Source organism: Micropterus dolomieu, linkage group LG09, assembly GCF_021292245.1.
Source record: "Micropterus dolomieu isolate WLL.071019.BEF.003 ecotype Adirondacks linkage group LG09, ASM2129224v1, whole genome shotgun sequence".
Taxonomy (NCBI): domain Eukaryota; kingdom Metazoa; phylum Chordata; class Actinopteri; order Centrarchiformes; family Centrarchidae; genus Micropterus; species Micropterus dolomieu.
The window spans coordinates 10,637,990-10,661,539 of NC_060158.1; the positions used below are offsets into that span (position 1 = coordinate 10,637,990).

Sequence of the window (23,550 nt, forward strand, 5' to 3'; positions counted from 1 at the left end):
GTTTAACGGAATTTGAGTCCTCACAAGCAGCCAACCTTTCCTTACAGTCGAGTTTCTGACCTTATTTCTGTCTTTTTTCAAGATGAACAGAATTATTCTCCAGCTCCTTGCGGTCGGATTCTGCTTTGTAATCGGTAAGAAAATTGCCTACTTTAAATTATGCATTTTTTTGTTAAAAATGCATGTTTTTTTTTCCATTAAAGCGTTTATCTTACTTTATATTTTAAAGATAATGAATGCAGACTGAGCAGCCTCATATTTCAAAGAGAACGTAAAATAGTTTTCTCGACAAAAAACTCTGCGTGAGGTTTGGCGTCTGTTTTTTTCTTTATTTATTTTTTAATGTTGCATTCCCTTAAAATATCATGTGTTTGCAGTATTGTTAAAAAGTGTTATTTCCATTTTTGTTAATTTTAGAAGAGTAGATTAAGTTAATTTTCTAGATTTTGCCATTGCACGAGGCTTTTGTTTTCCATGACCTAATTTTTAATCATTAACGACAAAAGTCTTAATTTGTTTCCTGGCAACATTCAGATCCGGTCAAACACGTTTTGTTGGACTAAAAACTTTAATATTTGACTGTCTTTGGGATGTGTCTGCAATATAGCACGTCCAACGTTTACTGTGCTCAGTGTTGCTGAGTGCAGAGCTTGAGGCTTGTCTGGGTGTGTTCATATCATTTTAGGGTTGTGACAATTCTTGACAATTTACTCAGTGATGCATCACTAATTAAAATATACCTCCCAGGTCTTTAGCATAATCTTAAACAAATACCCCAAACTGCCTACACTTCAGATGACTGTAGTCATGTAGCATATCATCATAATCCATCTCTTCTTGTTTTTGTAGGGTGTGTTTTAGTTGAACTGATGAATATTTGACTGTTTCAGATGAACAGTGAAGCACATGCTCACTTAGCCATAACCTGTTAGGTTGTTACATTCAAACACTTTGTGTTTCTCTCAGTGTTAACTGAAAAAGCCACCAGTCATCCCAAATGGTTTAGGATAGTTGGAAAAAGTTTGAAAACTGTGATGAAATTGTTAGCTAAAGGCGATAGATAAACAGTTGAAACAGCCAAAGGTGACGAATAACCGGTCGATGGATAAACAGAAACGTTGAGCTAAAAGTGATGGATAAACAGTGGAAACAGTTCAGTCAAGCAAAAATGCCCATCGTTGTCTGATATCACCTTATCAAATGTGAGGATTTGCTGTATGTCTCCATCATATCGGACAGCAAACTGTAACTTTTGGACTGTTGATTTGGTAAAACATGATATTTTAAGGACACAGCCTTGGACATTTTACAGAAGATTTCCCATCATAAGGTTTGACAGCACACCAAATAAGTTCGATTCCTACCAGGGGTGTGACGATACACTTAGAACACGAGACAAGACGATACATGGTACACGATATTGGGTTCACGAGAATGAGACGATATTTTAACCCTATATTATTAACAAATCTTCAAATACAAAATATATGACTGTCTTTTATTCTACTGAAAGTGGAATACAATGGAGCTGCATTTTGGTATGTTGCTTTCATGTTGTTAATGTCTTCTCTGTCACTGTTTGTTTCCACCGGGTACCCAAAATCCTGCCACACAAACGAGTGCGGGGGCATCTTCTATGCTAATTTCATCCTCACACTCCGTCATGCTGATATTGTGAGACAGCTTTTTACGTAGACGAGAAATAACATGTTAATATTGCAAGATCTCGTCACACCCCTAATTTGCTGCTGTTTACCCTCCGAGCACATCCCAGGCTTTCCTCTGATACTGTTATTACAGCTTAGGGTGAGGCTGCCTGTTTGTGGCAGGAGGATGTTCTCTTTTGTGTTTTTCCTTCCCCTTATAAGGTTGAGTCCTGCCACAACCTGCCAGCAATTGCATGAGAAATTCCTCACTCTGTAACAGTTGAGGCTCTGCCCAAGTCTCATAATTAATTTTACTGAAGCTCTGCAGACTTGGCAATTGTAATACATTGAAGTCCTCGGGATCCTCTCACCTAGGTTGTTTCTGTCTCATGTCTCATATTTCAAATCACACCCATCATAGCAGAAACTATATTCCCATTCTGGCTGCTTTTTATACTTTCAGGTGAAACTTTGACCTCAACTAATGAATCCTTTACTTAAATACTTGTTTGTGACAGAAGAGTGATTCACAAGTGCAGATATTTACACAACAGTACTGAGGTTTCACAGGGGCTAATATGTGTGTGTGTCCTCTGGAGAAAAGTAGATGATGTCAGACGGTGGTCTGGTTGATTTTTGAAGTCAACATGTTACAGGCTACTGAGAGGTTCCCCCCGAAATAGACAAAAATACTTTGTAATACTACTACTATACTACTCCTCTGTTGAACTGGCTACTACACTCAGATGTCAGTAAATGTCTGAAGTTGGGAGGAGTCTGGAGAGGCTGTTGATTGAACAAAATACTGAAATGGAGGTGATGTTGATTCATGGTAGCCGCATTTTGATCTTTGATCTATTGCTTTTTTTCAGGGTTTACCAGTGCAAAATACAAATGTACCCATTGTACACACAAATAATGTAGTCATTGTAATTTAACTTTTGGCTGTCCATGCATGCTTAAGAACTGAAACAAATGATAATAAAACACTGCGTGTACAAAGAAATTAGGAGAAAAGAAATTATAAAATAAAAACACAAAACAAGTAAAACTAGAACCAATGATAATCAGTTCAGAATTTACACTAACCAAATGGACGTTACGGTATAAAAGACAAGATATAAATTTACTTTTCTTTTTTTCTTTTAACAAACTTGTGTTACTGCAGTCTTATGGAGAACGTAATTATTTCAGTCATAACTATACTGTCAAGCATGCCAATCCAGTCATCAATTAAAAGTATTTATAGCTGTAGCTAATCTTTGTCATTTCTGCCTGCAGCCTTTAAAACCCAAAATTGACATTGCCATGGCCGCTATTGCTACTCCTGTCCTTCAAGGATGTTGGCATTGTGAGCTATAATCTATCAACATCTACATCTAATATTTACAAAACACACCAGACCCGCCCGGGTGTATCTTAATCTTTTTGTGAGGTTGTAGTGTGAGGATGATAATTGTCCTAGTACAGAGGAAGCTTTGATGGCACGTTTTGCATATTTACTCAGGTATTACTTCTCATAAACCTGTTTGCGTCTCATGACCATCTCGTCATAACTTTGCTCACTGGGTTTTGTGTTGTAGCACATGACTCACAGTGTGAGTTTAAATTCGTTAGCTCACTGAGGGGAACAAGTGGGAATAAAAACGATGAATAAGAACAAAACTTTCTAAAACGTAGCTTTTATGTGTGAATTGGACATAAAAATGTAATTTTCAGCTTGTGGGATGCTGGATTGAGCCACTCCTGACTGCTTTTCAACTGCTTCTGTTGGGTCACTCATTGAATATGCTCTTGCCTTACTTGTTGTAACTAGAAACAACTGCAATGCCCTCAGATGGAAATCTTGGGTACTGACACCTCACAAATCACAATATCAGTGATACCAGGGCTGTTTTTCTTGTAATCACTTCTATTATTTTCTTCCTTGTTATAAGATTTAACAGGGTTTTAATTTTATTATTTGTTCTCCTTCCCTCTGTGTTTTGAGTTTCCCAGCATGTTCTTAGTAGAACCATAGACTCTATAATGCGTGACGTCAGCCACAGGTTTGGAGCTGTTGGGAAGCTAAATGTGAATGGATCCAGCTGTCGCCATATTGGCAGTGCCTGACTCTGGTTAATCCAAAAATGGGCAAAGAGATGTAGATGAGGTGGCCTGAATGAAGCCTAGTTGCAGAATCACCTACTGGCTAGCCACCTGAGAGGGCACCTACATGTCACTCAAAATTTAAAAGATATAATTAATATAATATTCACCCTTCACAGTTATCATGAAGGAGGATATTAGCTATACAGACCCAACCAGTTTTTTTACAGGCTGTAAACATCTTGCTGTAAAGCTGGGCAGTATAACATGGAGATTTACTTTCTTTTGGAGCCAGCCAAGTGGGCAGTTGATAAACTGCAGTTTTTTGCATTTCCTCAATGGCTCTGAGGTTGAGCATAACCTGAAGTGCTGATGCACTATGATCTGTAGTTTTAGTGACAGAGCAGTAGAGGGCAGTGTAAGACTGACACTGAACATTGAAGGTGACTATTATTGTGCCACACCCCAGAGTTCAAGCAGTCTATCAAACTGTATGGCGAAGGCAGAGACTCTATAAACACTTACAGCTGGGGCAGGGAATTTATTTGAATACGATACCCTAACTCAAATACTTTGGGGGGGGAGGTTCAGTTGGATACTTTCAAAATCTAGCTCTCTTAATAGTTTCTCAACTATTACCCTAGATTTAATTATTATATTAAAATATCATCCTCAATTTAACCATTAACCTCATTATTTGAGGTTATTGGTGTGCAGCACCTCTTTATTTTATAAATTCTGGTAATTCTACGTATTTATGGTTGTAAATCCTTTAGAAGGGGTTTAAATTGTAGAACAGATTTCTTTAATCAAGTACTTTAGGACAATGTTGAGATACTTGAACTGTACTCATTCTCTACATTTATTTGTAGTTACTTATTAGATGCAGATGAAGAATTTATTTACAAACAATATGATAATCTTATACTTTATTATAAATTATTATAGATTGACCAAACCTAAACAAAAGTATCCATAAAATATTTTTTTTAAATATATAGTTGGATTTATGGATATATCTATTTAGATATATAAATAAAAATACATACCTAAAAAGCCCTTTTGGTTTCTCACACCTTGCCGATGGCACTTCTTTAATGAAGTAAAAAGTTGAATGCAGGATTCTTCCTGTGACAACAAAGTATTTCTTAGCTGTTTTATTGCTTCTTTTACTTCCGTAAAGGTTCCGAGTACTTTCCCCACCTCTGCTGGTTTAAGACATTTTTGCAGGACTTTCTCTTTGAAGGGCTGCGGCTGCTTCTCATTAGTTTTGTCCTTTCTCATGCACCTGTCATGAAGGTTGTTGGCAACAGTGTGAGGGGAAGTGATATAAAAGTAATGACGGAAACATTTCCTCATACAAAATGCCATTTATATTTGAAGAAGCATAAAGAAGGGTGGCTTTTGAAATGGACCGACAATGATGCATGTCTAGGCTGATATCTCCTCACCCATCTGCGTCATTACTAATTGATCTGCCTACTGTACCTGGTTGTCAAAATTGATTGACTGCACCTGTTTTTTTTACATACTTTAACATCTTGATCCATAGCCTGAAATGTGCTGTTGCAATTAATGAAGGTAACAACACAACCAATTATATGTTGAGATACTTCTGCTGCAGTGAACAGTCTGCTGTAATTGAACATCATTAGCTTCACTTTTCCCATGTGACTTCACCTACAGACTGTCTCAGACTCTCCTAACCTTGACAAGGAATCGCTGATGCTCACAGAAGTCTTTGGAAACACATTTGTTTATGTAACTGTGATTTATTACTTAATACCTCAGAGGATCAGGTCATACTTGATTTCAGATGTCTCCCGGAAAACAAGTCAGTCAGCATTGCAGAGTGCTGAAGTGTTGCCAGGTGTGGCACCACTGAGGTCACACAACACTTTACTTTTCTGTGATTTACCTTTAAAGAATTGTGTGCCATTTTACTAGCAGGGTAGGGTTTAAAAAAGTGAGCGAGTAAGATATTTGTTGTCAGATAAGCTGTTTTATAATATGGTAAATGATTTGTGTTTCCTTGATAAAGAAATCTCTTATTTTAACAACAAGGTACATTTTAATTTCTATATATGAGATTATTTATCAATTTGGAGCAATAAGAGAGGACATGAGGATTGTCAAAAGTCACTGTAACGAAAATAAGCTTAACTGCGGGCGTCGCTGTTTGTGTAAAAGGGTATGGGTGTGTTTGTATCTTTAAAAAGTTAAGAACTGGGATTATCTCACCAGACTGACAGAAATTGAACTGTCTGACACGATTATACTGGTTTTATTTTGTCTATAGATCTTTGGGCTTTGCTTTAAATGTTATCCAAATTATCTACCATTTACTAATATGTTAATAGTGAAAAGGTTCACCAAAGATATCGGTGCCTGTAATTTTTGAGTGTGACGCAACAGAAAGTATGTCCCACAATGGCAAAAAATAAAGTATCATTTTGTCAAGCTGAATTCAGGTTTTTATTCTGTTGGTTTGTTGTTGTACCCAAGAAAAAGGCTAATCTTGTTTCCACTTCAAAATATTTTATGCTCTAGGCCCTGACTTGGCTCCGCAGGGTTAAAAAAAAAAATTATTTCCCCAATTAAACTAAACACAAGTACAAACAATAAAATGTGTGTAGGAGAATTTGATTTCCCTTGGTATTCCTTGTTATGGCTTATTACACTACAGCTTAATATTGAATTTTTGAATAAAAGCCCAGACCCAACTAACAACTATATAATTACTACATTACAGTCTTTGTCATACAGTTATTCTGCTGTTCTGCTACAGGAGGCACTGGTTTAATGCATAAAATTTAGCTGTACGGTGCTTTAGAAGTAACATAAATTAATTTCATTGTAGGAATTGGGGATTCCCTTTTATCAAAGTATTGACAAACACAGCCCAGTTAATAGTTTAAAATAAGCTGACGAAATCAATCTTGATCAAACAAGAAGAAAAGGGAACTTCCCACACATGTCTTTTGGTTGGATAATAAGTTCAGTGTGTTCTTTCCATAACAATTAGTCATGGCCATGACTTAACAAATAGAGCAACAGGTTTCTTACAATAGTTTCACAGAAGTTCACTGCAGTGTCTGAGTATAATTTCCACTCCCTGTTCTGAGTCATGTACAGGTTTCAGCCTCACAATGACCATGTGACCGTTGTTTTAGGCTTGGTGCACCACAACAGCAACAGACAGCATTGAGTAGCTTGTCTTGTTATAAATAGTTGTTTGTTCTACCTATGTACAGATGGTATCACTATTTCCAGGGATTTTAAGGGTTTTCTTCTTTCAAAAAAAAAATGACCTTAAGTGAAAATGTATACAAAACTTCTACAGAAAACTGTCAGCTGACTTTTTGGAAAGTATCCAGGCAAATGTTCACTTTTGTACTTTTCCAAAAGCTACCTGCCAAACTTCTTACAAAGTTTACAGGTGCATATTAGGTGTGCTTAGGTTCCTGAGGTGGTCCTGAGAGAAATTAATTTAGTAGAAACTCTTTTTGTCTGTCACCTTGACTTGAGGCAGATGTTCTGACCCTTCCGTGTGACTTCTTAAAGGTCTACTGAGCCTAATATAACATTATTGCTTACGTAGCATTTCCAGTATCAGTCAGTACCAGTCATTTTACCCACTGGGTTGGTTTTATTTATAAAATTGGTTGTATAATCTTTGTAACCTGATAATGATGTTACAAAGTTAAAATGTAATTTTTATTTGCTGCCAGTAACATTCAGCGACTTTTGATGAGCAGATTTAGGAAAAGAAACAAAATAAAAGCAGCAATGGCAGAGAGATCTGACTTTTAGTCCCTAATGTGGGTCAAACGCTAAAAACTGGATCTTGCATTTCCCAAAACTAAACAGTATCTGTGTTAGACACCATCCCTGGTAAAAGCCTAGAGCTGTCCCAACTCCAGAGTAGTAATTTTAAGGTTTTGAGTCTTTAGTGTTGTCACATTTGATTTGATCATTTGTTGTTGTTTTTTTTTGCATGTGCTGTTGATGATATACTATATTCCGATGAAGTGTGGGCGGTGATGGGGGGGAATAGCTTACTCTTAACCATAACATTACATAGCAGAAAAGCCTCATTTCAAAATGAGTAATAATTGTCTTATCACCTGTTTTAACACAAAACAAAGATCTGAAATCATACAAGTACATAAAGTTAGACAAATTAACCTTGTTGACACAGATGGAAAAGTACATTGATCTCTTGTAGGCTGTACTATGAATGACTATAGTACATACTATATACGTACAATTAGCAAGTAATAGGGAATTGGGACAAACATCATATTTATCCCTACACCCTGTTCTGAATTTGTCCATTTTTATAAGCAGTGCAATGTGCATGTGAGCTCAATCCTGAGCTGATGACCATCCTGAACTGAGGACCACCTTTTTAGATCTGTACCTGGACTATAAACAAAGTCAGAGTTCCTAACTAATGGTTTGAATTTATAGGTTCTAGACAGGGTACTATTATATGTTATTTTTCTGCATCTGGAAACCTATCATAGCTGGTAAACTGGTAAAATGGCTCAGTTTTTTTCTATGTAGCTCAAAATCCCTAACTTGTCTCGTGCAAAAAACGGCGAAAACGAAGACCTAAAACAGAGAAGTTTAAAAATGCTGCCAACCCTGTTCTGCGTTTCAAACCTCCGGAGGGTGTTTTAGTGAAGACGGGCAAAAACAGAGGACTTTAGAAACGATGACTCAGACTTTGTCTGTATTTTATTCTTTCACCAAATCTTCTGTAACTAGGAAGAGACCATCTGCCTCATGTTTGCACTGGCACGTGCATGCCCAGTGTACCTGAACGGCCAATAGATGTGTGTTTTCAGTCGTTTTAATGTACAGGGAGATCAACTCCAAAACACTGGTGTAGACGGAGATCTTATTTGTTTTAATTCTCCGTTTGTAAACTAAAACAGTAGTGCGGATGGGGCCTGAGACAGACTCCAGGTGCTGCCAAGAGCTGCAAACCTATTTCTGCTAATTTCACTATTCTTTTTCCTCCTTCTCCTTCCCCTTACCCCCCCCAAAAAAAATCTGTGGATACCAGGTCAAGCTCTACAGTGCTACAAATGCAGCATTGGCTTGGGAGAACTCTGCATAACCACTACAACTACATGTGAAAGCGATGAACAATGCTTCAGTGGCCTCGGGACTGCAGGTAAGGATCTCAGAAGCTGAAAAATGTCAGAGGACAACATTCTCCTGAAGAACAGTCACCCCACCAGTTGCATTCTCGTAGCTTACTGTAACTACAATAAAGGAGGATAACTTGGCATTTCTCATCCAAAGCCGGATGCAGTTTCTCCTTCTGTGCCAGAAAGCAACAAACTATTAAACACATCAGTGATCCACACAAGTGCAATTTTCCTTTATGATAAACACACCCACTGTAGTTTATTTTAAATCAATTGCATGTTTTTGCTGTCACTCCGCAGCCGGCTTCGTGGATATCAAGATGAAGGGCTGTCTAAAAGTGTCCGAGTGCAACAAGACAAAGTTCAAGGACATCCCCTCCATCTCCAACTCCACCATCTACTCCATGAACAAGACGTGCTGCGACTACGACCTGTGTAATGCTGCGCCCGGTCTGCCTGGGTCCTACGGCCTCAGCCTGACCCTTGCCACCATCACTGCTGTGTTTGTGGCAAATGTCCTGGTTTGACAGAAAATACAGCAGATGACACAAAGTGCACACACGCGCACACACACACACACACACACACACACACACACACACGGGTCTTGTGTTTATTATCCTTGAGGTGTATTATGCTTAAGTGTTTATCAATTGAAGTTTAATCAATAAGCTGTTCTTTTTTCACTGAATGGGATATTAAAATATTAGTTGACAATTTAAATTGTAAAACAAGTGTGTAACGTCAAAGATGATTTAAGATGGAAAAACCTATGTTTTTTTAAAGTGCCCTACAATTAATAAAGTATATCTTAACTTTCTCCACTTGAAAAAGTAGCATAACATTTAGTTAAGGGGACACATGAATCAAATGTCAGGCAATTCACACAAAATAGTGAATAAATGTAGGTTAATTAATGCCAATGCAGCTCAAAGGAATAGTCCATTATAACATTTTGGGAATTTTGGACATTCGCTTTTTTTTTTTTTTTTTTTGGTGCATGTGCGTGTTTTTTGGCCGGGAATTGGATTAGAAGATTGATTGCTCTCTCATTTCTGTCCATTCAATCTGAAGCTTATCTTAGCATAAAGACTGGAAACGGCTAGTCTGGCTCTGTACAAAGGCAAAGAAAATGTGCCTACTAGCCCCTCTAAAGTTCACTAATTAACACTTCATATCTATTTGTTTATTGTCCACACAAATGTCAAAAAAGTTGCGTTTTTACACACACAACTTAATTTGTGAGATTTAAAGTTGTAGTAAATGCATTCTTTTACCATTGGACAGAGCCAGGCCAGGTGTTTGCCCCTGTTTCCAGTCTTTATGCTAAGCTAACCGTCCCCTCATGGTAGCTTCATGTTTACTGTGCACAGATGAATGCATTCTACTTATGTAACTCTATGAAAAAAGGGGAATAAGCATTTTTCTCAAAACTTTGATCTTGTGCTTTTAATAAATTGCCTTTGACCGGCTGTATTGTCATTTTAGAGTCATAATATTCAAATACCAGTATATGGATTTCAAAGCTTCTATGAACGTTTCAATTGCTACTCATTTCATTTATTGCCATTCTCTATGCGGTCACTTTATTAACGTGTTAATGTAAATTGTCTTGGCTTATGTCTGATAGTGTCTGTGAAAAGAATTATTTTTCTTGTTTGGGTTTTTTTTTTTTTTTGGCACAAATAACTCCAATTCTGTGTTTACCCGGTTTTATTTTTAATATTCGTGTCGTAAACACACTGCACATTACTCAAACTGTGGGGTAAAAGCATTTGTTTATCTTGCTAGATTCTAGCAATTTAAAATGTGTCGGGCTGACCTTATTTAACACAAATCATTAAAGATGAATTACTGTCTGAATGTTTTTAGTGAAATGGGTTATGTAGACAATTTGAAGAATGCAATAAATATCCAAACTGGGGAAAAACTAACTTCCTCCCATGTTGTGTTTTCTAATTCAAAGGCTTTGTTCCAACTGCAGGCAAATATAGATTTGTTTCTCATATCACCACTGTTTTTGCAAGTGATCAGATTTGTGTGTCCAGACGTCACCAACCTTTCAGCATGGGTTGTTGTTGTAACAATGTATGCTGGTGAGGCGGAGATCCATCATCTTGCCCTCCAAGCAATTGCGTTGTTTTGACAGCACGCAGTGTGGATTCTGGAACTGCTCTGGTGCACTTCTGTCACACTGGTTTTCACGTCACGTTGCAAGTGTGCAAAAGACCTTGAAATCTGATCTGAGGGTCCAGACTGAGACGATTTGAATGTCATTTAAAACCACTTCCAAATATGGTTTGGATCAGATATGCAAAGATTGCATTTCATGTGGGGCTTTTGCTGTCCAGACTCTCGAATATCTGGATACAGCAAAAACAGAATTGGGCTGGCAGTCTGAACAAGGCCTAAAGGTCTCTCGGCTCGTTGCCATCTTGCAGGACCAACTGGTTCGTCAGGTTTCAGTAACTTTAGTGCTGCTGCTGCTATGATGACACTGTCCTGATATCAGGTCTGGGCACAGAACTGACATTTTTGGTTTGAGAAAATTGCAGGTCTAATGTTCAAACCCACCAATAAAAGAAAATTCACTTGCAAACGAACACAAATCACAAGTAAATAATCCAAGTAGGATGTGTTATGAATGGCCTCTCAAGTCACGCATTTCCTGAGTCAAGGATAGTCTGTGCTTTGTGATCTGGAGGCTTTAGTGATGCAATTTCAGTGGTTTTCTCCATATGTTCTCTCTTCAGTAGAGAGATGAAACACAGTCACTGTTTGACTTAACACCTTACAACAACAATACGCTTTAGAGCTGATCTATTGATTGAGAAGTTGATTGTCAGAAGCTAATGATTTCAGTTGTTTTTCAAGCTAAAATCCCAAATATTCTCTGGTTTCAACTACTTAAAGGGGAAGATTTGGTGATTTTCTGTGTCATGTAAAACAATATGAATATTCCACTTTTGCTTCTGGAAACTGATTCATATTATTTACTATTTTTTGGACAATTGATCAAGAACTTACAATAAAATACACTGTATTGTATAATTTTAAGCCTTATGAATCTATCTGTGATTAATGAGTCATTCTTTAGCCTGAATGGAAAGGCACATACTTTGTACAGCTTATGGTATTCACTTAAATCTTTCACCATGTGTCAATCATCCATGACATTCCTTCCCTCTGTGACTCTTCCCTCAAAATAAAGATGAAGACAATAGGCCTGACAAACCACCTTCTCGCCCCCTCTCATTACCGGTCTCCCTATATAAGTCTGTCCTTCAACAAACACAGCATCCGATCACCTAGGTAGAAGGTTTTTTTGTCTTTGAGCCGACGCCAAGAACCAAACACACACACAAAGATGGCAAAGATCCTATTTGGAGTTATTGCAGTTGTTGCATCTTTAATGCTGGGTAAGATTAAACACAACATTAAATAATGATCACAAATGTATTACCGAAAGAAAGATATGACAAACTTGACAGCTTTTTAGCTTTGAGGAGTTGTGACTAATGTTGTCATATTTTTTTTACTATTGTTTGTTAGTTAGTTAAAGAGGTTTTGGTGAATGTAGATTTGTAGTGAACATGTCAGGTTCTCTGAGAAAGACTTCTGAGTTAACCCAAATTATTTTAAAAATCTGTTTTCTTACTCACTTACTTATCTTAAGTCTGCTGCCATCCCAGCACAATGGTGTGGTTCCTCAAAACAATGTGGACTGAACTTAATGTTCAGGGATGAGACTTACAACATTACATTACATCTGATTCCAAAAAGTGTTTGATTTCAAAACAACTTTAACACCAACTCTTAAAAAACAATCACTGCAATATAAGTAAAGCATATTAGTGGTAAGTTATACAGTTTTGGAAAGTTCTACAAATATTTGTGTACAAAATATTCGTGTTGATATCAAGAATATGAATCTTATTTTATTATTCATTAGAGCTCTATATACAGTTTAAGGTTGTATTAGCTTGACTGAATCAACCTGTTATGAGCTACTTTTCTGTTCCCTTCAACCACACAAACATCTGATGACTTTGCACATGCTCAACATAAAGTGTTTTTTGATTTTAACTTCTGTGCTTTCACCTGTCTTTTTCAGCGGAGTCCCTAACCTGCAACCAATGCAACTATGGTCTGTTGGGCTTCTGCTTAAGCACTTCTACAGCGACCTGCAGCAACACCAGCGTCTGCTTTACTGGAAAAGCAAGTAAGTCACCTCCTCATTGACCAAAAGCTTACACCCTGTCTCTTCAAACATTATACAACATCACAGGCATGCCTCAGTTAAAATCACTCCCAAATACTGTGAAACCCTGTCACACATACAAACCAGTATCTGACCTGAGCAGATATAGTGTATAAAATCCTGCGCATGGGCTCTCAACTAATAGTAGCTATTCCACAATGGAAAATTAGCCCTGCATGCTAGTTTAAAAGTAGCTATAAAAAGTAGTGAAGTGGCCAAAATAAAAGTACTCATTTTAAATTTCACTTTAAGTTTTTGGGGGGTTTAAGGTTTTCAGATCAATGAAGGAAAACAGGGAACAAAAGAAGTAATGATGCGAAGGAAATAATGTATTAATAAGTTATTAGTGGTTTTATGAGCTTATCTCCTGTTGAATGTAACATATAAATCTGCAAAATAAGAAAAGTGTTTTTAAAAACTATAAAAACATAAATAACTATAGCAGCTTATGTTAGGGTATTGCAGTAAAAAGTGCAATATTTCCATATAGTGGAGTAAAAAGTAATGCAGTAATAAAACAGAAACAGTCAAATTATTAATTACTTTCCACTTTCTAACACAATAATTTCTCTTCAGCTTTCACAGGATTGACCTCTGTGGGCTTCAACACCCAGGGCTGCCTTCAATCCACCAGCTGCAACGTGACCAACAACGGCAGCCTGCTGGGTGTCTCCTACACGACCCAAACCACCTGCTGCTCAACAGACAAGTGCAACCCAGTTACAATCAGCGGAGCTCCATCCACCAAGATGACCCTCACCGCTGCCATTGGTGTAGCCGTCCTGGCCTCCATGTGGGGAAGCATACTGTAACATGCTAATGCTAAACTACCATAAGCAGCTCGCTGCTTCCAGCTGCTCCTGAAACCCATTCATATGATTCATTATACCAATCAGGGCTTTACAAGACCAAAAGAACCATCAAAAACAAACAATTTGACCTTATGAGTTTATAAGTATGACTATTCATGCTCACATTCTGTGAAACTATTTGTCACACTAGACTAAGGTCATGTCAGGGTTAATTTCTAAAATGGCAAATTATATAAAAGCCAAAACTAAGGTGTCCACACTATGGTAGTTGAGCAATGGGATGTTTCAGGAAAACATTGAGTTTGTAAATCTACCTTGTTTAGCTTTGTTTTTTTTAAATCATATTGTATTTATCCTTTTAACTACTTTCTGTCTTACTAGACAAACATTGATGTGAAAATAAAGACAAACATTGAAAAATGTCTGTTGCCTCTGCTACTTGCTCTTCTTTTAACATCTTCCATTCAAACATCCATTAGCTTATATAGAGTGTCGCGGAGCGGCTGGAGCCAATCCCAGCTGACACTGGCAAGAGACAGGGTAGACACTGGAAACATCTATCGTTTTTCCAACCAATTTTATATATATAACAGCCAGAGCTGGACCGTCCTTTACGCTCACTATGCACGATGTGTATGGCCCTGCAAATTAAAGCGGGGCCCCGCCTTACTCTCGTATCAAAGCTAGTGTCAGTGTTTACAGTTTTGATGAGAGGATGAAGAGGGGAGGGGAGGACAAGAGAAAAAAAACTTAAAGACAGTAAACTGTGGAACAGCAATCAGTAAACTTGTGTTCTCTCCTCTAGCTCACAGTGCATCTCGTGGTCTGTATGTGCCTTTGGAAGTTTGTGACTGACCAGTGTTAGGTTGCATTCAGACTCCAGGCCAAAGTGACCCATTTCTGATTTATTTGCTCATATTGTGACTCAGATTGAATTTTTTATTGATCAAAATTAATAACAGTGTGAACAGCCCAAGTCACAATCTGATCCAGTTTGGATTTGGGCCACTTTTCGTATGTGGTCCACATCAGATACAGGTCAGATTTTGAAAATGCAACCTCTGTCAGATCAATATTCATGCAACATCCTAATTCAGCGTTACGTGCATCCTACTTGTCCGGGAGTGCAATTTTGCAAATCCTACAATGGTAAAGGCATGATCCGCCATTCTCTGCCTCTTATTGTCTTAGCCTGAACATGACATTTCTCACGTAGCCCTCGCTGAAACATCAGGTTCATGCAGGTCGGCTGTCTTCTGCAAAATGTTTCCCATACACAGATGAATGTGTTCTACTTATCTAACTCTATGGAAAAAGGGCAATAAGCCTTTTTCTCAAAACGAACTTGTCCTTTTAATGAATTGCCTTTGACCGGCTGTATTGTTGGTATATAGTATATAGATTTCAAAGCTTCTATTAATATTTCTTTTCCTTTATTGCCATTTGCTATGTGGTCACCCTGCGATGGACTGGGTCTACCCCGCCTTTCGCCCAGTGTAAGCTTGGATTGGCTCCAGCCCCCCCCGCGACCCTGTACGCAGGATAAGCGGTTGACAATGGATGGATGGATGGATGCTATGTGGTCACTTTATTTACGTGTTAATGTAAATTGTCTTGGCTAATGTCTGATAGTGTTTGTAAAAAATTTTTTTTTTGTTCAGGTTTATTTTGACACAAATAACTCCATCAATTCTGTATTTACCCAGTTTAATTTTTCGATATTTGTGAAAAATACACTGCACAATACTCAAACTGTGGGGTAAAAGCGTTTGTTAGATTCTAGCAATTTAAAATGTGTCGGGCCGACCTTTAGATGTAGTCAACACAAATGATTAAAGATAAGTTACTGTCTGAATGTTGTTAGTAAAATGGATTATGTACACATGGCGGCGTGGTTAGCACTGTTGCCTCACAGCAAGAACGTCGTGGGTTCTGTGAGTTTGCATGTTCTCCCCTTGTTTGTGTGGGTTCCCTCCGGGTGCTCCGGCTTCCTCCCACCGTCCAAAGACATGCGGACTAGGTTAATTAAATTGTCAGTGAGTGCATGGTTGTTTGTCTATGTGTGGCCCTGCGATGGACTGGCGACCTGTCCAGGGTCTATCCTGCCTTTCGCCCCGATGTCAGCTTGGATTGGCTCCAGCCCCCCGCGACCCTGTACACAGGATAAGTGGTTGACAATGGATGGATGGATGGATGGGTTATGTACACAATTTGAAAAATGCAACAAATATCTAAACTAGGGAAAAATAACTTCCTCCTGTGTGGTGTTTATTGGTGTGATTTGGTTTTCCAATTCAAAGGCTTTGTTCCAACTGCAGGCAAATCAGATTTGATTCTCATATCAGCTCTTTTAGACACCACTGATTTTGCAAGTGATCAGATCAGATTTGTGTGTCCAGACGTCATCAACCTTTCAGCATGTTAACAATGTACTCTGGTGAAGCAAAGATCTATCATCTAACCCTCCAAACAATCACGTTGTTTTGACAGCACGCAGCGTGGATTCTTCTCAGCTGCTCTAGTGCACCTCTGTCACACTGGTTTTGTGTGCAAAAGACCTTGAAATCTGATTTGTGCGCCCAGATTGAGATGCACATGTGGAAATCCCATTGGTATCGCATTTCAAACCACTTCCAAATATTGTTTGGATCAGATATGCAAAAATCACATTTCATGTGGGGCTTTTGCTGTCCAGACTTTTGAAAATCAGGAAAAATCTGAAAAACAGAATTGGGCTGGCATTCTGAACAAGGCCTAAAGGTCTCTCAGCTCGCTGCCATCTTGCAGGTTTCAGTAACTTTAGTGCTGCTGCTGTTATGAGGACACTGTCCTGATATCAGGTCTGGGCAAAGAACTGACATTTTTGGTTTGAGAAAATTGCAGGTTTAATGTTCAAATCCACCAAGAAAAGAAAAGTCACTTGCAAACAAACAAGTAAATAATCCAAGTAGGATGTGTTATGAATGGCCTCTCAACTCATGCTTTTCCATTTTTGTGATCTGGAGGCTTTAGTGATGCAAACTTTTGGAGATGTGCTCTAAGTATGAATCAACATCTTCAGTTGTTTAAAACAAATTAATGATTTCCTGGCTCTAATTTGAGTGGTTTTCTCCATATGTTCTCTCTTCAGTAGAGAGATGAAACACAGTCACTGTTTGACTTTATGCCTTGCAACAACAATACGCTTTAGAGCTGATCTATTGATTGAGTAGTTTGATTGTCAGATTGTCAGAAGCTAATGATTTCAGTTGTTTTTCAAGCTAAAACCCCAAATATTCTCTGGTTTCAGCTACTTAAAGGGGAAGATTTAGTGATTTTCTGTGTCATGTAAAACAATCAATATGAATATTCCATCTTTGGTTCTGTAAATTATGATTCACATTATTTACTCTTTTCTGGACAATTGATCAAGAACTTAAATTAAACGAAAGGCACATACCCTTGTACAGCTCATGGTATTCACTTACATCTTCCACCATTTGTCAATCATCCATGACATTCCTTCCCTCAGTGACTCTTGAAGACAATAGACCTGACAAACCTCCTTCTTGCCCCCTCTCATTACCTGTCTCACTCTGTCCTTGACCAAACAGGCTCATCACTTTACTACGCACAGCATCCGGTCACCTGGTTGGAAGTTTTTTTTTTGTCTTTGAGCCGAAGCTAAGAACCAAACCGACAAACCAAGATGACAAAGATCTTATTTGGAGTTATTGCAGTTGTTGCATCTTTAATGCTGGGTAAAACTAAACACTAACCAGGGTTATCAATTAATGATCACACCTGTATTACTGGAAAGAAAGATATGACTAAACGTCGTGACTAATTTCATTATACTTTTACTCAATTGCTGCATTATAGTTAAAGAAGTTTTGGTGAATGTACATTTCATGTTTGAAAAAGACTTCTGAGTTCACCCAAATTATTTAAAAAAAAACATTTTCTTATTTATGTACTTGTCTCTAGCCAGATTTTGAGATATTCATCACTGAAAAGTCTGACACTTTTCCATCACAATGTAGGTGTTTGAATTTTGTTTGTACTTGCAAGGACCAAAAACAGAAAAAAAACTCGCCACCAATTTTCGTTGGAAGAAGGTAGTCCCATTAAAAACTGTAGGTTTCTAGATTACCCATAGTATCCGGGTTGTTTTTAGAAAGACACATTGCCGATAATTTAATCATTTATCAATGCTTTGAGCACAACATTTGAAATTATATTCACCTACATTGAATTGGGATGACAGAAACATTTGAAGGCAGGTAAGTGAGACAATTTATTTACTTTGTGTGACTTTTTCAAACATTCAAATTACCTAAAAACCGACTTCAAGTTCCCATTCAGTAAAAGCACACCCTGATTAGCATCCTTTCACACCTTTTCCTTAAAATCGAAAGTTAGAGTTTCATTGTTTATTTAAAGAGGGTGGGGTTCTGCAAAACAAAGTGCTTGATATCAAAACAACATCAACACTGACTCTTAAAAAACAATCACTGCCATATAAGTAAAGCACAATACGGCTAAGTATTATAATTTGGGAGGTGGTGATACATAGCTTTGGTGTGAGAGACCAGACCTAGGTTCAACATCCACCAATGCATAACCCCTACCAATTAATCTAGTCCGCATGTCTTTGGACGATGGGAGGAAGCCGGAGCACCCGGAGAGAACCCATGCAGACACGGGGGAGAACATGCAAACTCCACACAGAAAGGCCAGGATGTCCGGGGTTCAAAACCACAACCTTCTTGATGTGAGGCAACAGTGCTAACCACCGCACCACCCAAAAATAAGGAGGTACATTTTTAACAAATAAGGTAAATGATACAAAGGTGAATAAATAAAAAAGCAACTTAAAAGAGGTATATCAATTTATCAATCATTGTATAATTGAATTAATGCCTACATTTATTTTGAATGTATTTTTGGTGCATTTAATACAATGTTTATTTATTTATTGAGCATTTTTTGTATTCATTTTCAGGTATTCATTTAGTTTGTGTCAGACATGGCCTTCCATAATTTTTTGTCCTTCATACAAAAAGCTTCTGGCCCTTTTGGATCCACAACAGTTTGGGCAATACAGTGACCATTTTCCCAATGCTGCCTAATCAAATTTGTTGGATAGCTGTTGTTGTTGCACATATTTCAACCAGCCTGGCTATGCACCGAACAAAAAAAACTGACAGAAAGCATGGTACAAGTGTATAGGCTACTCTCACATGCCTCATCTTGACAATCTCTGTGTCCACTGCCTCTGTGGAGAGGTCATTCTCTGCGCTGAAATGCACAAAACCTACCCAAGGAGCACAACTGGGGAGGCCCTGCCTTTCAGACTTCACCTTAATTTCAATAGAGAAGGAATTCTTGATGGAATTAAAAGCAAATGATCATCTGCATGACCCTGCCATCAACCAATTCATCCAAAAGGACAAAAGGATGAACTTCGTTTTCAAGTAATGCCATCATCAAAAGGTAGGCTAAGTTATTTTCAAATGTATTGCTGCCTTACAAATTTATTCAATTCAGGCCCAATGATTTTGTTCTGGCCGCTGTGCCACTGTTTTGCAACCTTGTCTAGCATATATGTTAAGGTTTTATATATATACTCTTTTGGCCAAATGTACCAAAAACCTAGCAGTCATTATGCACATTTACCATAAATGTGCATAATGACCAACACGTTTTCATGTAGGCCTGTGAGCGCACTGTATTATGCTTTTTTTCCACGACGAGCGGAGGGGGGTCAGAGGGCCATGGTTTAAGAGTCACAGTTCGCTACTGTGTGGTACAAATCGGGCGGGATGTACTAGCATGTGCAGGATAATTAACCCTAATTAATTGCAGGTAAGCAATAGACATTATTACAGACTCTGGCGCGAGGGGTTGCGGCTTGAGGAGGTGCGACTTGAGGTGAAACAGACAACAGGCAGACCTTATTGTGATTAATTTAGTGTGCAGAGCTTTCACAATTTTTATGATGCCTCTGGAACAGAGTGTTTCTAGGGGCCTTAAAATTACTGTACAAAAAAACTCTTTATTCACTGATTTTTGTTAAACTGGATCATATTTTATAGAGAAAATATTTTCTGCTTTTCCCTCTTATGTCCTCCGGTGGCTCTACCTCAACTCTCACTGGATTTACCTGATGGACATATAGCTTTACTTAAGCAGTTACAAAACTTTGCTAAAGTAACTGCTAACTAGCTGCTAACTGCTAGCTTTCTCTGCCCGGACCACCCGGACCAGGGGAGTGTTTACACCTCTACTCACACAGGAGGGAGGAGGAACTTGTCAGACCTGGGGCGTGCTGGCCCAGGTAATCATGAAATAGGCACCATGCATCAATCATCCCTGACATTCCTTCCCTCAGCGACTCTTCCCCTAAGGTAAAGATGAAGAAAAGGGGCCTAAAGACAAACCCTTCCTCATCCCCTCCCATCACCTGTCTCACTATATAAGTCTGTCCTCATTAAACAAGCTCATCAGTTTTTCCAACACACAGCATCCGATCACCCAGGTGGAAATTTTCTTTTGTCTTTGAGCCGAAACCAGGAACCAAAGTGACACACCGAGATGGCAAAGATCCTATTTGGAGTCATAGCAGCTGTGGCATCTTTAATGCTGGGTAAGATTCAACAATAATCAGGTTAACAATCACACATGTATTAATGGAAAGAAAGATCTGAGGGTCAAAAAAATCTAGCAAACATTTTGGCAGTGGTTGACCTATTTTAAATTCTATATAGCAAAGAAACTTTACAGGCAAAAATATGCATAAACAGTCCTGTAAAGTCTTGTTACAGGTAATATAATTTGCCCAAACCTGGACATATACTGTTGTTTTGGTGAACGTGGTGTTAAAGTATCTGGCAAAAATGGTTGACCAATTTCATCCATGTTCTTCTTTAACAAGTACATCCTTAGACGACGCCACTTGATGTATTTTTGAAGACTTAATAACCTCATGAAACATCTCTAACACGTAGATATAGTAAAGTTACACATTTCAGGACAAAAACTTTTAAAGGGGTCATTTCAAAAAATAAAATTTTCTTATACTTGCCTACTTGATTCTAGCCATGCAGAAATTTAGATTTTTTTTTTGTACAGATATTGAGATACTGGCCACTGAAAAGTCTGCCACAATTTTCAATTCTCAAAATTAGCTAAAATCCTACTTTAAGTCCTCATTTAGTAAAAGCACAGAAGTGATTAGTGTCCTTTCACATATTTCCATTCACTATTGTTGAAAGTTAGAGTTTTATTTATTATTTAACTTGGGCAGTGTTTATCTACTTTTTCTTCCACCACAGCCTAGGGGTGTGGTGGACAAGCAATTCCCCAAAACTATTAATTAGCAATTCCCCTATTTATCTACAAAAATTTCATGTTGATATCAAGAATATGAGTGACCTTAATCAAATAAAGCAAGTAAGGTCTTATTTGATTATTCATTTCAGTTCATACAGTTTAAGGTTGTATTAGCTTGACTGAATCAACCTGTTACTTTTCTGTTCCCTTCAACCACACAAACATTTGATGACATTTTACATATTCAACATAAAGTGTTTTTTGATTTTAACTTTTTCAGCGGAGTCCCTAACCTGCAACCAATGCAATTATGGTCTGTTGGGCTTCTGCTTAAGCACTTCTACAGCGACCTGCAGCAACACCAGCGTCTGCTTTACTGGAAAAGCAAGTAAGTCACCTCCTCATTACCCAAAAGCTTACAACCTGTCTCTTCAAACATTACACCACAGCACAGGCATGCCTCAGTTAAAATCTCTCTGTGACACTCAGTCACACATACAAACCAGACTCCAATACTTATGTCCCGTCTTTACATGATTCATTGTAGTAATTCCTTAATGTTTTGAGTATATAATGTATAAAATCCTGTATATAATCTCTTAAACCATATTAGCTATATCACAGTGGGACATATATCCTGCATGCTAGTTTAAAAGTAGTTATAAAAAGCAGTAAAGTAGCTAAAACAAATAAAAAATAATAATTTCACTGTCAGGTGAAAACCTTGCATTTCCAGTTTTGGGGTTTTAGGTTTTCAGATCAATGAAGGAAAACAGGGAAAAAAGAAGTAATGAAGTGAAGGAAATAATGTGTCATAGTTATTAGTGGTTTTATAGCTTATCTCATGTTGAATGTAACATATGAATCTGCAAAATATGAAAAGTGTATTTAAAAACATAAGTAACTACAACAAGTAACTATAGCACCTTATGGTTAATGTGGTGCAGTAAAAAGTGCATTATTTCCATATAGTGGATCAAAAAGTAATGCAATAATAAAATAGAAACAGTCAAATTATTTGCTTAAATATACGAAGTTACTTTCCACTTTCTAACACAATAATTTCTCTTCAGCTTTCACAGGATTGACCTCTGTGGGCTTCAACATCCAGGGCTGCCTTGAACCCACCAGCTGTAATGTGACCAACAACGGCAGCCTGCTGGGTGTCTCCTACACGACCCAAACCACCTGCTGCTCAACAGACAAGTGCAACCCAGTTACAATCAGCGGAGCACCATCCACCAAGATGACCCTCACCGCTGCCATTGGTGTAGCCGTCCTGGCTTCCATGTGGGGAAGCATACTGTAATCTGCTAATGCTAAATCATCATAAGCAGCTCGCTGCTTCCAGCTGCTCCTGAAGCCCATTCATATAATTCATTATACCAATCAGGGTTTTACAAGACCAAACGCTCTATCAAAATTGTTAAAACAATTTGATCCTATGAGTTTATATATATGATTTTTATAATGCTCATATTCTGTGACACTCTTTGTTTTTCATAACTAAGGTCTTGTCATGTCAGGGTTCATTTCTATAATGACAAGTTATATTAAAGCCAAAACTAAGGTGTCCACACCATGGTAGTTAAGCAATATGATGTTTCAGGGAAACATTGAGTTCGTAAATCTACCTTGCTTTGCTTTGTTTTATATTGTATTTATCCTTCTAACTACTTTCTGTCTTACTAAACAAACATTGATGTGAAAATAAAGAATCATCAACTACTCTTATGAGAAAAGAAAAAGCGTGAATTGGAGAACAGAACAGCAATCAGGCAATCTTGTGTTTTCTCCTCTAGCTTGCAGTGGATCTCTTGGTCTGTCTGTGGCATGGTTGCTTGCAACACTTTGTGCCTGACAAATGTTATGGTACATTCAGTCTGTAAACCCAAATCAGATTTTTGGCCACTCCAGGAAAAAAGATGTCATCCTCTGGGACAGGAAAGAGTGGCCAGTCAAGAAATAAGGTTTCTTACGATAGATATATTAAGAAATTATATTTAATTAATTATTGAATAAAACATATGGCATTGCAAATATTTAATTCATCTAGCAACAGCAACTTCAAGAAATGAAGTGCTACATGATGTGGCATACTCCTGTAATACAACGAAGGCTGAGGTAAAGGGCAACTGGACTTGGTTGAAGAAACACTAGAACATTTCGTCCCTCATCCAAGAGACTTCTTCAGTTCGGACTGGCTGGTAGGGAAACTCAGCTATTTAACCTCTGAGGGATTGTTAGCTAGGATTGTCGATACCACT

General features: G+C 38.0%; 3 protein-coding genes across 4 annotated transcripts; all 3 read left to right on the forward strand.

The window, feature by feature from the left end:
- On the forward strand, positions 1-10,830 carry spaca4l (sperm acrosome associated 4 like). The gene is made up of 3 exons (XM_046058732.1): positions 1-134; positions 8,809-8,919; positions 9,197-10,830. Exons 1-3 carry the CDS (start codon positions 83-85, stop codon positions 9,421-9,423), a joined length of 390 nt encoding a protein of 129 aa, XP_045914688.1. The 5' UTR covers positions 1-82; the 3' UTR covers positions 9,424-10,830.
- A 1,391-nt stretch (positions 10,831-12,221) lies between these two features.
- On the forward strand, positions 12,222-14,219 carry LOC123976502 (sperm acrosome membrane-associated protein 4-like). Its single transcript, XM_046058731.1, has 3 exons — positions 12,222-12,315; positions 13,011-13,118; positions 13,734-14,219. Exons 1-3 carry the CDS (start codon positions 12,264-12,266, stop codon positions 13,967-13,969), a joined length of 396 nt encoding a protein of 131 aa, XP_045914687.1. The 5' UTR covers positions 12,222-12,263; the 3' UTR covers positions 13,970-14,219.
- Positions 14,220-17,688: 3,469 nt separating this feature from the next.
- Positions 17,689-22,912, forward strand: LOC123977184 (sperm acrosome membrane-associated protein 4-like). 2 transcript variants are annotated; one of them, XM_046059735.1, is made up of 4 exons: positions 20,011-20,358; positions 20,475-20,597; positions 21,564-21,671; positions 22,357-22,912. In XM_046059735.1, exons 2-4 carry the CDS (start codon positions 20,546-20,548, stop codon positions 22,590-22,592), a joined length of 396 nt encoding a protein of 131 aa, XP_045915691.1. In that variant the 5' UTR covers positions 20,011-20,358; positions 20,475-20,545; the 3' UTR covers positions 22,593-22,912. The 2 variants fall into 2 exon arrangements, with proteins under 2 accessions (XP_045915694.1, XP_045915691.1); XM_046059738.1 differs by lacking the exons at positions 20,011-20,358; positions 20,475-20,597 and adding an exon at positions 17,689-17,709.
- The last annotated feature ends 638 nt before the right edge of the window (positions 22,913-23,550 follow it).